The sequence below is a fragment of the Dendrobates tinctorius genome, unplaced genomic scaffold, assembly GCF_039654945.1.
Source record: "Dendrobates tinctorius isolate UK_male_01 unplaced genomic scaffold, ASM3965494v1 ptg000004l, whole genome shotgun sequence".
NCBI classification, from domain to species: Eukaryota; Metazoa; Chordata; class Amphibia; order Anura; family Dendrobatidae; genus Dendrobates; species Dendrobates tinctorius.
This window is the reverse complement of record NW_027361672.1, coordinates 15,262,501-15,278,734: the sequence shown is the minus strand read 5'-3', so window position 1 is coordinate 15,278,734 and position 16,234 is coordinate 15,262,501. Positions and strand designations below refer to the sequence as shown.

The 16,234-nt window shown below is 42.3% G+C and overlaps 1 protein-coding gene across 2 annotated transcripts in view; it reads left to right on the top strand.

Moving 5' to 3' along the window:
- Positions 1-16,234, top strand: part of CTDP1 (CTD phosphatase subunit 1) — a 149,142-nt gene that overhangs the window by 66,509 nt on the left and 66,399 nt on the right. For both annotated transcript variants that reach the window (XM_073566341.1, XM_073566334.1), the window contains exons 8-11: positions 2,348-3,397; positions 3,911-4,052; positions 8,107-8,337; positions 11,186-11,354. In XM_073566341.1, coding sequence (XP_073422442.1) covers positions 2,348-3,397; positions 3,911-4,052; positions 8,107-8,337; positions 11,186-11,354 — 1,592 coding nt within the window. The remainder of the gene's footprint in view (positions 1-2,347; positions 3,398-3,910; positions 4,053-8,106; positions 8,338-11,185; positions 11,355-16,234) is intronic.

The window sequence follows — 16,234 nt, the reverse complement described above, 5'->3', positions numbered from 1 at the left end:
CGCGGAAAAAAGCGCAGCATTAGCACAGCATGTGCGGAATGCCATAGGAATGCATGGGGTGCGTTCTGTACGAGATTTTTAAACGTTTTTGCGCAGAAAATCGCGGCAAAAACGCTTAAAAATCGCATCGTGGGCACACAGCCTTAAACCTCATATGTAAACAGATTGCTTCTGAGAGCAATGATGGCCTATGCACACTGAACGATTTATTAGCAAAAATTCTGTGGGCTTGGAGAGTGCAGTAGGCCATCTAAACAGACTATTAAATGACCGCCGATCAGCTTATATATAGACAATCTGCAGTCATTTACAACCGCAGGTCAGCCAGTGTAAATAAGCCTTAAAGCTGGATATACACATTAGATAGCTGTCTGCGAAATGATTGTGTGTTCTATCTTTCCTGACTCCCCCATACACATTAACACTTATCTCACACAAGTGTTCTTATATTCTCTTAAAGACCGCGCCAAACAGAAGGATTGTCTGTGGTAATTCAACAGCCTGGATCCTTCTCTCCAATGTCATCTGTCAGTGGAGTGTCAGGAGACCACCATATGCATTAGGTGGTCTTTTATCTAATGTGTACAGGTGCTTTCATCTTTTATATGCAAGGTGTAGCATGTGTTTGAAGGAAAGGATCCTCCTTAAAGGGGTTGTCCACTACTAGGACAACTCCTTCTTGATCTGAATGTTTGGCCCCTCTAAAATGAAAAAGCCAATACTCACCTCCTGTGCTGGCGCTGTTCCCGTGGTGTCGACACTCACTCTCCCTGGGGCTCTTGTATGGTGGTGTAACATGTGAGCCTGGTGCCCAATCAGCTCTCACATGAATTGAACATGAAGAGGAAGTCCGGGCTGCAGCTGATAGAGATCACATGTGTAAATTGTGGAGATCTTGTAAGGGCTTAGGAGGGTTATATTTAACATTTACAATTTGGGATCGCCCAACAGGAACCCCCATTAACACATCCTTAAACGTAACTTTTATTGTGGATTAAAATAGTGAGGTAATATAAAACCTGAAACGTTCTGTCCCTATATTACCTAATTGATTTGACTATATTGTAGAGACGATTGACAAATATCACTTAGTGACCCCCCTGGGGTGTCAACATTATGGGGCAAACGGGAGCGTTTTTCTTAGAGCACTTGTCCCTTCAACGTGTTTTTACGCAGATGCTGTATCATCAGGGTATGGGACTATAGCTAGAATGGCGTCTGGCCATCTTTCTACATACTTTTATCTTATTAAAACAAAACCAAAGGAAAAAACAATGTGTGTGTATATACCCCAATGAAAATTAATAAGTAAAAAAGCAAGTGCGTTAAATAATTAACATAGGGTACTTTGGGAAACACTGTTTTGATCAAAAAGGTATAAAGCTGTCCCACCACGGCAAGGTGTACCCGTTTGGGACAGTAACTAACGTTAAAACATACCAAGTCTGAATAGTGGCTGTGCATCCCAAACGGACACTCAGCGTAAGAGGGACTATATATGAACTACATAGCTCAGTAGAAAGGAGGCCACATCCTATTTGTACTGAATACAAAAATACTAGAGAAAAATAAAAAAAAACTGAACTTAAGTAGACTTGAATGGCATGCATGATGTAAAAGCATGTTCACACTGGCTATAAAAGCAAATAAAAGCCAAAGAAAAGACTATGTGTGCATATACCCTAATGCAAATGAATAAGTAAAAAGGCAAGTGCATTAAATAATTAACATAGGGTACTTAGTAAACACTGTTTTGATCAAAAAAGTCTACTTGTATCTTATGGCAGAAAGTAACTTGGGTAAAACAGCCAACCACAGGTTTCCTTGGAGTGTCAGCGTCAGTGTCTTCATGCTTACCAGCTATCAATCAGAACCAGCGTACGCTGGATCAAGAAGGGGTTTTCCTAGTAGTGGACAACTTCTTTAAAGGAATCTGAAAAAGACAGGAGGTTATTTCCTATAACCATTCCTATTTTGATTGTACTCTATTTTTTTCTTCTATGGGACTGACCGAGAAACCAGAGAGTAGGTGCACGCGCTTGACCTCCGCAGAACCTTGTTCTCCAGATCAGTGCGAATCCCACCAGTCAGACTGCAGCTATAAGTAGTGCCCATTTTCCTATGGTTGGGGGATAGCTTTCAATCTTGGTAAAACCTGTTTAACTTTCTTAGATTTGAGTCCATTAGATTATTTTTGTAAAGCTTGATTTTCACTGCCACTTTTTACTCCATAGTTTTACCACTCAGTATGTTTCTGTGGAAGATTCCCCATAATTTCTTCTGCGAGCTACTAAGGTTTGCATCACGGTTTCCAATTTTAAGAGATTCTTTTTCTCTTTACATTTAGGCAACTCCAAGGTATCAGCGGCAGCCCAGCAGTCCGAGGCACTTCTAGATCCTGATCAGTCTAAAAGCCTTCCCGTTGAGGAGCACAGTAATGGACTTGAGAAAAGTGTGAAGGGGATTAATGGCAGCCCTCCTGGCAGTGAGTCATATAAAAAGGATTGTGATGCTAGCCACAGACTAGTGGAGCAGGACCCTGTCACCGGTCGGGATTCTTGTAACGATGTTGGTAAAACCTTAACGCTATCAGAAGCTAAACCATCTATAGAACAAGAGGATAGGACAGAGGTTGCCAAATGTCAAACACAGACTGGTACTGCAAAAGATCTAGACTTTGACCTCTCTAGTGATAGTGACAGCGAGGCTGATGATAAAAAATCACTACCCTCTTCTTCCTCTGGGAGTGAAAGTGAATGTAAAAGAAGTTGGAGGAAGTCTAAAAAGCCAGAAAAGGGCTCTCGGGAATCTTCAGTTGAGTCTCTACCTGGCAAACCATTGACTGAGAATCACAATAGTGATAAAAAACTAGTATCAGAAAGTAAAGATAAGCTATTATTACAGGATGAAGAGATGGAGGTTCAAGGAGTAGAAACGGATACACTTATTGACTTAGGAAATGGATGCACGGATAAGAAGGAGGTAGAAACTGAATCCCAGAATAGTGAGCAGTCTGGAATAACAGTAGGAGAATCACTGGATCAGAGTATGGAAGAAGACGACGATGACAGTGAAGACTTAGATGAAGACGATCACTTAATATACCTAGAGGAGATCCTTGTCAGGGTACACACAGATTACTATGCAAAGTATGAACAATACCTCAAGAAAGAGTTAGAAGACGTTCCAGATATCCGTAAAATTGTGCCAGAGCTGAAGAGTAAAGTCCTGGAAAACACGATTATTGCTTTCAGTGGCCTTCATCCCACAAACTTTCCCATTGAGAGGACAAGGGAAAGTTATCATGCCAGATCCTTAGGTGCAAAAATCAGCAAAAACCTGGCTTTAAACGATGAGGAATCGAACAAGGTGACACATCTGATCGCAGCACGAGCAGGTAGGAAAACTTATTTCACAAGAGATAAAACAATCATAAAGGATAAAACCATTGATTCCAAACCAGATCTGCCCATGAGCTGGCTAGTGCCTCCATCCTTCATGCGGTATAAATTCTTGCTTTTGTAATGTTTCCAGTTCTGTAACATACAGGTGTTCAAGTAATCTTTGCATGCTTGAGGTTCATTCCCATAATATTAGAAATATTCAGTGCAATATGATGGGAAGTTGAAGCGGTTGTCTAGTTTAGAAAACTTTTCCTTACAGGGAATTTCAATTTTAGTTTGATTTTTGCATGTTGTATGCAAATGACCTGTTTGCAATCATCAGGCTCTTATGAGATAAGTCATACTGGCAGCTCCCTAATTCCCCCAATCTGGCTTGAGTGACGTCCCTAAGGACTAGGAGAAGATCTGTCACCAGGAGCTCCTGCCCTCGCACTGCTTCTGTTTGGTAGGCTTGTTAACATTGTATGGTTGTTGTGTGTTTACCATCTCTCGTGTTTAATTTCTAGGGACTGAGAAGGTCAGACAGGCTATGAATTGTAAAAGCCTTCATGTGGTCAACCCTGACTGGCTTTGGAGCTGTCTGGAAAGGTGGGAAAAGGTAGAAGAACAGCTGTTCCCACTAAAGGACGACTATTTGAAATCTCAGAGGTAAGTGGCAGCTAGTATCATTTGGTAATGTTTAACATAAAACCATGTTTCCTCTGTCTTAATACTATACTGAATAATAAGCTACAGGGCAGTTGTAGAGGCACTGAGCCAGCCAGGGAGATCGACCTGGAGAATTGGAAATATAGCTCTGGCCTACAATACAGGATGCTGCAAGTCAAAAAGAAAACATTTTTTTTTTATATTTCCCTTTATGACTTGAAGATTTTGCTGAAAAAAATTTTTTTTTTCTCCACTAAACTTGGCAAGTTTAAGACCCAGCCATTTTACCCCATTCCTGACAAGTCTTATTTGAATTTTTTTATGTGTATTATAAGGTAGCTCTTGTAATTAAGGTAGGGGATACTCACTAGGCAGCCGATAAATCAGGTCCGGCACAGGTTTCTCAACATAACTCAGTCCATTCGGTTTATTATGCAGCATAAACCAGCAACCGCAACAGAAAGTTCATATCAGATCAGCATAGCGTCCATGACAGAGCTCTGCTCTGTTAATCCTGTGGTCACGCAGGCTTTGCTATGTCCGGTACGCAGGCTCTCTAGCCTCACAGTTATATCCCCACACCGGGTTACCTCATGGCTGCTTCTCAGTGCAGTATTACAGACAAGGCGTGCACTCTGTGGATATGAGGTAGGTGCAAGCTGAACCTGGAACTTAGTCCAGACGGTCATCCAGTGAAGAGAAAACAGCTGCACTCTGGGAAATTTTGATTTTCAATGCAGAAAATTTTTTATTGAAGACACCACAGGTGAATAGTGCGTTGAGGTACCTCAAGGCACTATTCCCCTGTGGTGTCTTCAGTAAAAAAAATTTTTGCATTGAAAATCAAAATTTCCCAGAGTGCAGCTGTTTTCTTTTCACTGCTTCTCAGTGCAGACGTTCATTCCCTCCAGGGAACTATCAGACACACGTCTCCACGTGCACTCTGGAAGGCAGACACGTCAGCCAGACGAGACCTTCCATACAGACCAACCGGGTCCAAGCATTCACTCATATGACCTACCCTGGCCACCTTATATGGTCCGTAGCCACGCCCACTGGATCACATGGCTATGACCTCATCACAGGTTCTGCAACCATTCTCACACATAGTTTCCTATGGGCGTTTTAGACACCCGCCCCTAGGTGGGTTTGTAGGTGATTGGTCCCACCCGTCTCACCAATCACCTGAAGGCTTCTCCCTAACATATTGGAACAAAGCATCAGCTCTGCTGATCAGCACATAATCAAGCCTTCATCCCAAGGCCACCTACCTTGGGATACATAATGGTCATTTAGGACCCTGCTCCTGTTACCACTCTGGATGTGCCTGTACACCCGTCCTTGGACACCCACACAGCGCCCCCTAGCGGACACAGTGGTCACTACACCACAGTATACAATATGAAGAGCTGTCAAAAAGACAAGTTTTGTTCAGAAATTCTAATAATTTTTGCATCTTTTTTTCATGATCAATTATGCCTAATCTTATTTTTATTTTATTTTTGACCAGTATTCTGTTAGACATTCAAGTCAGTGTTCATCTTCAGAAAAAAGCAGTAAACTTGAAATGATTATAGACATTTAGACTAAAGTGCTGTGTATATTGAGGGTGAGCATGAAACTATTCAGATAATATAAGTTTTATTTGTTCGTCCTAAACAATGAATGGCTAGTTCATAGGGCGATATGTTAGTAATATACAGTACAATTCAGATATGCCAGCAGTGAATGGTGGAGGTCTGACTGCTCTGAATACTGGTTATTACTACTCTGAAGTGGTAGTAGTAGTACTGTAGCGCTGTGCTGCTTCATCTTTTAACACCACATTTTGTTATGGACGTTTTAAGTTATGTCCTTTATTATAGTCAGTAGCTGACTGACTACAGAAATTGCAGCATCGTCCTCTAAGGCTACTTTCACACTTTGCGTTTTTTTTGCTGCGCGTTTTTTGTGCACACAAACGCATGAAAAAAACGCATCATGCGTTTGTGCGTTTTTTGTGGGTTTTGGTGCAATTTTTTAAAAAACGCATGCTTTTTTGCGCATACGTGCGCATTACAATGTGCACGTATGCGCACCCATAGACTTCAATGGGTGTTTTGCTGTAAAAAAACCGCATTGCGTGCGCATGCGTTTTTTGGGGCAAGTCGGACGCACAAAAAATGCAACAGGATGCATTTTGTGCGCCCGAGCGTGCACTGCAAAAAAACGCATGCGCATACAAACGCGTACGTGCACACATATGCGCACCCATGTTAAAGTATAGGGGAAAAAACGCATCCTTTTTTTGCGCTAAAAAGCAGCGCAAAAAAACGCAAGTGTGAAACCAGCCTCAGAACAAAGTTGGTGTGGATCTTAAAGGGAATCTGTCACCTATTTTTAGCCCTATCAGCTGCCGGCACCACCATCACGGGCTTATTTACAGCATTCTGTAATGCTGTAGATAAGCCCCCGATGGAACCTGAAAGATAAGATAAACACGTTAGATTATACTCACCCAGGGGCGGTCTGGGTCCAGTCTTGGTCCGATGGGTGTCGCTGTCCGGTCCGGCGCCTCCCATCTTGTAGCAGTGACGTCCTCTTCTTGGCTTCCCATCACGGCTCCGGGGCAGAGCAGAGCCCTGCAGTGCGCAGAGACCGGACCTTTCCTGGCGCCTGTGCACTGCAGGACTCTGCTCTGCCTTTAACAGGGCAGAGCAGCAGTGCGCCGGAGCCGCGACGGGAAGCCAAGAAGAGGACATCACCGCTACAAGATGGGAGGTATCGGACCGCGACACCCATCGGACCAAAACCGAACCCAGACCGCCCCTGGGTGAGTATAATCTAATTTATTTTTTTTTCTCTTTCGGGCTACATCGGGGGCTTATCTACAGCGTTACAGAATGCTGTTGATAAGCCCCTGATGGCGGTGGGCGCAGCTGATAGGGCTAAAAATAGGTGACAAATTCCCTTTTAAAATATCATATACATAGTCATACAGTAAAACAGTGATGTCCTCGTACATGAGACAATCACCTCCCACCCCTTGCATCGAGGGCCTGTCGCAAAGACAAACATCCACCCCTCACAGTGAGGGACTCCCATCTAAGACCAGCTCCCCCCACCCCTCAGCATATGTGTAGACTATCAGTAAATGCTAAAGGTTTGAAGCTGCGAACTTGTGCAGCGTCCAACCCCCAGCATCCAGATGTTACAGCATGGTGGATGAGATTTGCCCACTATTCATCCACAGACACATCGCAGATCACCCGCGGAGATGGACATGCGGCGCATCTCTCCTGACCGCTCCATGTCAATTTCTCTTGCAGACGTTAGTCTCCGTAAGAGAAATGTCACCAATAGAATGTGTTGCACGCGGTGAATCCACGCATTTCAGTGAACACGCGTCCAAAGTGCTGACACTTCCAGATCATGTGCAACCGGCCTCACAGTGAGGGCCTCCCACATGAGACGAGCAACTCTGATATCCTCCTGAATGAGATGAGCACCCCCTACTCTTCACAGCAAGGACCTCTCGCATGACACAAACACCCCCACAGCGATTGTCTTCCCACAGAGACAAACATCCCTACCCCTTACAGCAATGGCCTCTTGCACAAGACAAACACCCCCCACACACACCTCACAATGATGTCCTCCTGCATGAGACAAGCCCCCTACCCCTCACAGCAAAGGCCCCCCGCATAACACAAGCACCCCCCTACCCACCCCTCACAGTGATGTCCTTCTGTATGGGACAAGCACCCCCTACCCCCCACACAACAAAGATGTCTCTTTTCAACACAAAGGGGGTTCACCAGAAGTTCCCCTCCTCTCCTGGTTATTAAAACTTTGGAACCTTTATTGATATGACTGAGAAATTAGAAGACCAAAAGAGTTTTGTGAAAGGAGGTTTGACTGAAAAGTACCGGTATATATTAAGGGCCTGTATATGGAATAAAAATAACTCTGTAAAATGTTCACCTTAGTTTGGGTATTGCGTTTACAGTACTGTGGCCGAATACTCCTCTCTTACTCGTATATTTAATGTCTGCCATTTATTTCCTTCCAACAGAGCCATTAGTCCAACCACCTTTCCAGAATTCCACTGTGCATTTCAAACACCGCTCTTTCATCCAACCCCAATCCATCCGAAGACACAGCCTGGTCCGGAAGTGCGGCAGTATGACCCAGTAACTGGGAAGCTCATCCGGAAAGCTTCCCAAAGTTCCAGTCAGTCCCCATATATACAAGCACCTTGTCCGTCACTAAATGTACCTGTCCACGGAGAGCATTCATCCTTCAGGTACAAGAATCTGTAAGGCAGGACCGCAGTTACACATGATGCTGTCCTGTATTTTGTGTTTGTCTTTTGTTCAGACTTTTGTCAATGTCAGAAAGTATAATTTAATAAACATTGTAAAGGAAATAATGATGTATTCATTGTGTGCTGTATACCTAGAGTTCTGTATGTACCAGGTGGGTGGCATTGTGTTGGGTATAGTGAATCCACTAAATGAGGAAAAGTTTTGTTTCCTAAAATCTTTTTTACAGATGGAATTAAAACAAGTGAAATGCGGATGTAGGGAAAGTTGCTTTATGGGAATTTGTCACCAAGTTTTTTACACTTTATTTGAGAGCAGCATAATGTAAGTGCAGAGACCCTGACTTCAGCGATGTGTCCCTTAGAGGACTAAAACCTCCTGCCTTTTAGTCCTCCATATTCATAAGCTCTCTATAACCCCGCCCCCACCTCTGATTGGCAGTTTTATTCGCATGTACAGTGCACACAGCTGCCAATCGGTGTTGTGGGCGGGGTTATACAGAGCTCCGCATTCAAAGCACTAAATGAGCTGCAGCAAATAAAAACTTTTTAAACAAAATTTTAGCAAGCAGCCCAGTAAGTGACACATCACTGGCATCAGGATCTCTGTCCCTACATCATGCTGCTCTCAGATGGGGTAACAAATGCCTAGTGACACATGCCCTTTAATGAAGGGTCTATAAAGCAAACTTCACTAATCATTCACTGTAAGAGGGATTTAAAAGGAGCTTTCACAGAAAAAATATTAACCTGTGGATCGTTGGTTAATCTGAAGATTAGTAGTGCTCTGAAGCTGCCCAGCTCAAGCCAGGCTGCTGGCAATAAAATAAATTTATTCCTCCTGGCAGCTTCAGGTTTTCAGCCATTGGGCTGGCCCTGGAGCAGCTTCAGTCACCGCTCAGTACATAGCGAGCTGCTGCTGTAACAGAGCCCCCGACACTGATAGCCGGCTCGGCATTACAGCTGGCTGTCAGTCAGTCAAAGCATGTCGGAGGCACGGCTATATCTGCACACTTTTACACTGAACTATGACTGAAGCTCCACCAGCCTTGTGCAGGATAAATGCAAACAATTATTACATGGTTGTAACTCGGATCCGTTTTGTCTGGCACCACCGTAAACAAGTTGCCACTTGTGTTTACTTCCATGAAAGCTACATTCACACATCTGTATCTGTTTTGACATTTGTACAAAGCACCATTTTTTTTCCATCCATGTGGCATCTATTTTTTCATGAGTTACATGTTTTTTTAATTAACTTTTAAAATATGAAGCAGGTAGTGTCTGAAATAATTTTTTTTATTTTTTTATTTTATTTTTTTTTTTATCCATTGATCCTTAAAAATGGATTGGTGGAAACGAGGTGAAACACGCAAGGAACAGTGAAGTACCAGTAGGTCTTCCATGTTTCATTCCGATTTATATGGCTCCTCATAGACTTTACTGAACAAGTCTGAACCACAAAACTAAGACTAGGACATGCGCCGATGTCTTTTTTTTTTTTTTTTTTCTTCCTTCACCCAGAGCATATGCTCAGTCTTGCAGATCGGACCCATGGATCCTTTTTGAAAACGTGTATGGCTCTTTAAAACGTTATGGATCCGCTTGCTGTCTGGGAAAGAAACTCTGCACGTTTGTGAATGCATCCTGTGGAGTCTTTAAAGTGATTGTCTCACAAAGATTTATGGTACTCCCTAATGTGGCGCTGTTAATTCCACAGTGCTCTACAGACATCGTCATCGCTGTCCCCATTGGGGCTCACAATCTAGGTTCCCGATATGACTTTGCAGTGTGGAAGGAAACCGGAGTACCCAGAGGAAACCCACACAAACATGGGGAGAACATACAAACTCCTTGCAGATGTTGTCCTTGGTGGGATTTGAGCCACTGTGCTGCTAGCCCCTTTTTGCCAGAATGAGAAGGCAATCGATTTTCTCAGATGCTGGTATGACGCGAGGGAAGGCGTCTGTCGGCACTATAGAATAAATGAATGGCCTGCCATGTAATTTAGGAGTTGTCCACCCAATAGAGAAAACAACCCCTTTTAACCAAGGTTGTACATCTGACCCTGTCTCCTGACATCCCATGGCGTACTATGTTGCTAGCTTCTTCATTGATTCGGCCAGTAATGATTCACTCCCTGAACCCACTGGGGATCCTAAAGGATTGATGATTAACTAGTCCAAATTAACACTCGATAATAACCTTTTCTTTTCACCAACTGTTGTGGGAGTTCTTGGTCTTTGGAGACATAATGACATTGCTAGCTTTGCTGCTCATATACATCCTTTGGGACTTGAAGAAGCATGATGTATAAGGTCAAGACAATGCTGGTGACAGCGCTTGGGCTAGAAACAGGCTGGTGGCATCTGTGCAAGTGCGGCATGACAGCGGCTATTACTGTATGATGAAATATACTGATTTTTGAAAGAATTATGTTTTTAATTTTTCTGTACTACTTTTACGTTCTCTTTATGAAATGATGGCCGTACTATTTGTGGTCACAGGCACTTATTAAAACCCATAATTTTCTTGCTGTCTTTTTTTAAACAGTCCATTAGAATTAATATGGGGATATGTGATTGCAGCCCGTACTAGGTATATTCAAAAGTAGCAGTAAAAAAAAAAAAATGGTTCTCTGGGGCTTTCTAGTTTGACAAAGTTGAATGAAGAATTTTCGATCTGAGTGTCGAAAGCCATAACTGGTGCTGTAAAGGTAGCCCAAGATTCCTCCCAATGGGGAGGAGAGTACACATGAAGCACATGCAGCGTGTTAAGTTTATGGCATGCACCATATCGTCTAAGTATGGGAATATGTTTCTATTGACAGAGTAGTTCAGCCTCATGAAGAGCAAATGTTTGATGATGAAGAGCTGCCTATGGAAAGTGCAGAAGAGGAGCAGTCTGGCCCGGCGCGGAGAAAACGTCAGCCAAGCATGTCAGAAACTATGCCTTTATACACACTTTGTAAAGAGGACCTGGAGAGCATGGATAAAGAAGTAAGCCTGATAATTGAAATACCTATCTAAAATAAAACCAAAAAGTGACTGCTATTGAAACTGTTCTGATTGTCTTGGTGCGTCGGATGTAAAAATCCACTATGCACCTGTAGGATTTTTAATTTCTCATACTTTGCTTTTGTCCCTTTTAAAGTAATTGCCATCAAGCTACACAAATTTGCGTCATAACAAGAGTAATATACTACAGTATTTCAGAAACCCCTCTTTCCCTAGCTGACATGACAACCAATTTGAACCTTGCAATCTACCCCTTCAGATGTCTAACCGTTTAGATGACGCTGGGGATACCGTGTTTCTCCAAACATAAGACAAGGATTTTATATTAAGTTTGGCTCCGAAATACGCCCTTGGGCTTATTTTCAGGGGGTCTCTTCTATTCCACGAAGTACAGTCCCCAAAAGAAAATTACCAAAATTTAGATAAAATACAATTTATTGAAAAATGCAAACTAAAATACAAATAGATCAATAAGCCAGTAGATGTCACCACATGACAAATAAATAGGGAAAGGTATGAGCCTATGAATTACTCTAGTAATCCTTAGTGGAGTATTCATCAAATGAGACCATTTCCAAAAGGAATTTTACCGAACATGTATGTGAAAAATCGATGTGGTATCAATTCTTTTTGGAAATTGTAGGTCTTATCATTCGATGAATTATTTGTTACGTGATGCCAATTTATAAATGTATATTTTAATTTGCATTTTTCAATAAATTGTATTTTGCTTAAATTTTGTATTGATCCTAATACTGGTTCAGTCGCACATTTTCTGATCTGATCTGCTGTTCTCATGGTACAGAAACATATACCGTATACCAGTCCTATAGTGGTGGCTACGTACCGTATTTACTAAGGTTTAAATTACCTACTTAATCTTACAATTATTATTCTCTATGTACTTAGACTGATTGCTAATATTGGTTTACCTCCAAAAGAAGCGCACTCACCAGACACCAACCAATTACGGTAGAGTTGGCAAGTAGATGGTCGCTCTCACACAAATTTGCTTCATGATCAGGTCCCCCTGACAGCGGTTGGCACCCCTTGCTAACCAGAAGCAGAAAAAACACTCAGTAGTGAAGTGATAATGGTACCTGCTCTGTCTATAAGGGTATCTGCCCACGATCCGGAACTGGCGGTGCTTTGGTCTCAGCGCATGTTCGCTGCTTCCAAAGCGCTGCTGTGTATTGAATGCCGGTGAATCTGCGTGTGTTCACTAAACCGTGCGGATTCACCGCATCCAAAACATTGGGTGAAATTTCTCTTGCGGCTCTGCCAGAGAAATTGACATGCTGCAGTCTGGAAAGACGCACCGCATGTCCTTTTCAGCAGATGTGCTACGGGCGTCTCTGGACGCATAGAGGGCATGGGATTTCTTGAAATCCCTTCCACTATGCTGTAACAGCTGGACGCGTTTACTGACCGTGTGCACATACCCTTAGAGCTGCAGTGCAATGCAGCTGGAACAGCGAGAAACCGGACAGTGACGCAGATCTCGGTGTGAGAGCCCATCCATCATCGGCACTTGCTTAACGCTAATTGTTTGAGTATGATTCTTTTTGGGGTGTCTGGTTTCTTTGTTGAAGGGTCCACTGCATTCTTTAACTTTTTAGCTGCCTGGACACTAGGGATTATTTTTTTTTTTTTTTGGACTAGTGCTTATATCTTAAGCATACTCCAAAAAGTCTGAAAAATCATGCTAGGGCTTATACACTCCCTGACAGAAGTTATGTCGCTTATCCATGTTATATAAATAAAAGCTTATAACTTGACGTTAAATTCATCCATTGGTTGTATAAATTATTCTTTTGAAAGCTGAAACCCTCCGAAATATGGTTTAGGTTAAGAAAAGAAATTGCCATCAATGCAGAAATATTGATCATTTAATGGACACAGAATGGTCAGATTTTGGCAAGACAAAAGTTTTGTCAGCCACAGAAAGTAATGTGATATTCAAACAAATAATTAGCTTAAGATACAAATATTTGTTGCATAACATTGGTGAATGAAGTTGTGGTGGTAGTAGTCATATTTAATATTTTGTGTGACTTCCATGAGCTTGAAGGACTGCATCCATGCGGTTCAACAATGATTCATACAATTAATGAAGTCATCAGGAATAGCAAAGAATGCAGTCTTACATGCCTCCCAGAGTTCATCTAGATTCTTTGGTTTTGTCTTCCAAGCTTCCTCTTTCATCCTGCCCCAAACATACTCAATAATGTTCATGTCTGGTGACTGGGCAGGCCAGTCCTTGAGCACCTTGATCTTTTTTGCCTGGAGGAACTTTGTTGTAGAGATGGATGTATGAGATGGAGCACCATCCTGCTGCAGAATTTGACCCCTTTTATGATTTGGAATATAAGAGGGAGCTAATACTTCTTGATATTTTTGGCTATTGCCTTCCACATTGCAAATGTTTCGTACACCCCCATACTGAATGTAACCCCAGACCATGATCTTTCCACCACCAAATTTAACTTTTCTGGGTGCATTTTGGATCCATATGGGCTCCAGTAGGTTTCCTGCAGTATTTGCGGCGGCTGTGTTGTAATTCTACTGAAGATTCAGCAGAGAAATCCACCTTCGGCCACTTTTCCAGCGTCCATCTGTTTAGCAGGCTGTGGGACTTTGCAAATGCCACACGGTTTTTTAGTTGCCTTTTGTTTAGTGCTGGCTTCTGGGCACTGATTCGACCATGGAAGCCATTTCGAGACAGAATCCTACAAACTGTTCTAGTTGACACAGGGACTTGAGGTGACCAGGCCTGTTGGAGCTCTGCTGCAGTGGAAGAGGGGCTTGCTTTGGATTTTCTAACCAACAGACGTTCCTCCTGAGCAGTTGTCTTGCGGGGTCTGCTGGACCTGGGCTTGTCAAACATGTCTCCAGTCTATTTGAATCTTTTTTTAATTCTTTGTACTTGACGCTGAGACACATTAAAGGTGCCAGCCACCTCTGCAGTGGATCTGGTCTTCAGCCTCTTGATAATCCAGGCTTTGGTCGCAGGGTGGATTTTTGGCATGTTGTCAGAGCTCAAGTTGCAGCTCAAGTGAATGTCTGGGGTGCTGGCATTCTTTTTATACACACCCACTAATTAACCAATCATTTACTGAGCACAGGTGAGGATGTAAACTAGAATTGGGTGCATTACATGACCAGGCGATAAAACTTTTGTGTTGCCAAAATCTGACAATTCTGTGTCCATTAAATGATTAGTATTTCTGCATTGATGGCAATTTATTTTCTTAACCTAAACCACATTTCGGAGGGTTTCAGCTTTCAAAAGAATAATTTATACAACCAATGGATGAATTTAACGTCAGGTTATAAGCTTTTATTTACATAACATGGATAAGCGACATAACTTCTGTCAGGGAGTGTATTCAGGGTAGGTCAGATTTTTGAGGAAACCCTGTGGCCTCTAAGGATTAAAACTGCCCCAAGCTCTTATCAGGTGGGTTTCCAATCAATCCGCTCCATACTCCTCCTGCCAAAAGCTTTTTTTTATTTTTGGCCAGTTCACTGAAGCTTTCTGACTAACTGGAGCACCACCACCATCTCCACAGACTTTTTCCAAAATGGAGCAGTTGCCCATATCAATCCATGAGGTTCCTGCGTTTGAACTGTGATAAGCAAGAATTGGAATGATGTTGCTTGCATATGGTGAATAAGGTTTGATAAATTTCCCCATATGTCTCTGAATTTATTTAGATCTAAACAACCTCCTTTTTAAAGGTGGAATATTTTCTTTTTTATAAGGCAATATCTAAGAACAAGAGCATCCATAAAAGGTAGATAGTCCTTTGCATGGCTATCTGTTCACATAAGATTCTGCTAAAAAAAAATCTGCCTTTTCTCCTGTTTGTTTTCCTTTGAAAATGCGGCTGATTCCCAGCAGCTTACACTGTTCAAGGAAAATATCTTAAATCTTGACTTTCCTTCTGCGGATGTGTGCACATGTGAATACTAACCAGAATAGCTGACATTTTCAGGTGGTGTATGCTTACTTTTTCTTGACGGTAAGTATTGATGTGCGTGTCATGAGACATCGGGAGCCGTGCTTATTAATTTGTATGAGTAATTCTGCCTGTCTTTTATTGATTCACGCCGCTACACTCAATCTTTACTTAACTACCAGCAATGGAATGGAACATGACCTGAACAAGCTGTGGTGGGTGAAACGGCCCAAACTAATTAGAAGTCTCAGCCACTCCAAGAGTGGAGTTATTTTAGATGAAATGTTAATTCAGCTGTACTGTCCAGTGCAGCAAACACTAATTCCCATCTTAAACCTTATAGATCACTGTTTTTGCCAGTGGTGCTGAAAGAAAATACATGTTTTGAGATTTTTTTTTTTCCCTCCTGTTTTTTTTTTTTTTTAATGCAATACAGTTGTGGCCAAAAGTATTGACACCCCTGCAATTCTGTCAGATAATGCTCCGTTTCTTCCTGAAAATGATTGTAAACACAAATTCTTTGGTATTATTATCTTCATTTAATTTGTCTTAAATGAAAAAAACAAGAGAATGAAGCAAAACATTGATCGTTTCACACAAAACTCCAAAAATGGGCCAGACAAAAGTATTGGCACCCTCAGCCTAATACTTGGTTGCACAACCTTTAGCCAAAATAACTGCGACCAACCGCTTCCGGTAACCATCAATGAGTTTCTTACAATGCTCTGTTGGAATTTTAGACCATTCTTTCTTTGGCAAACTGCTCCAGGTCCCTGATATTAGAAGGGTGCCTTCTCCAAACTGCCATTTTTAGATCTCTCCACAGGTGTTCTATTGGATTCAGGTCTGGACTCATTGCTGGCCACCTTACTAGTCTCCAGTGCTTTCTCTCAAACCATT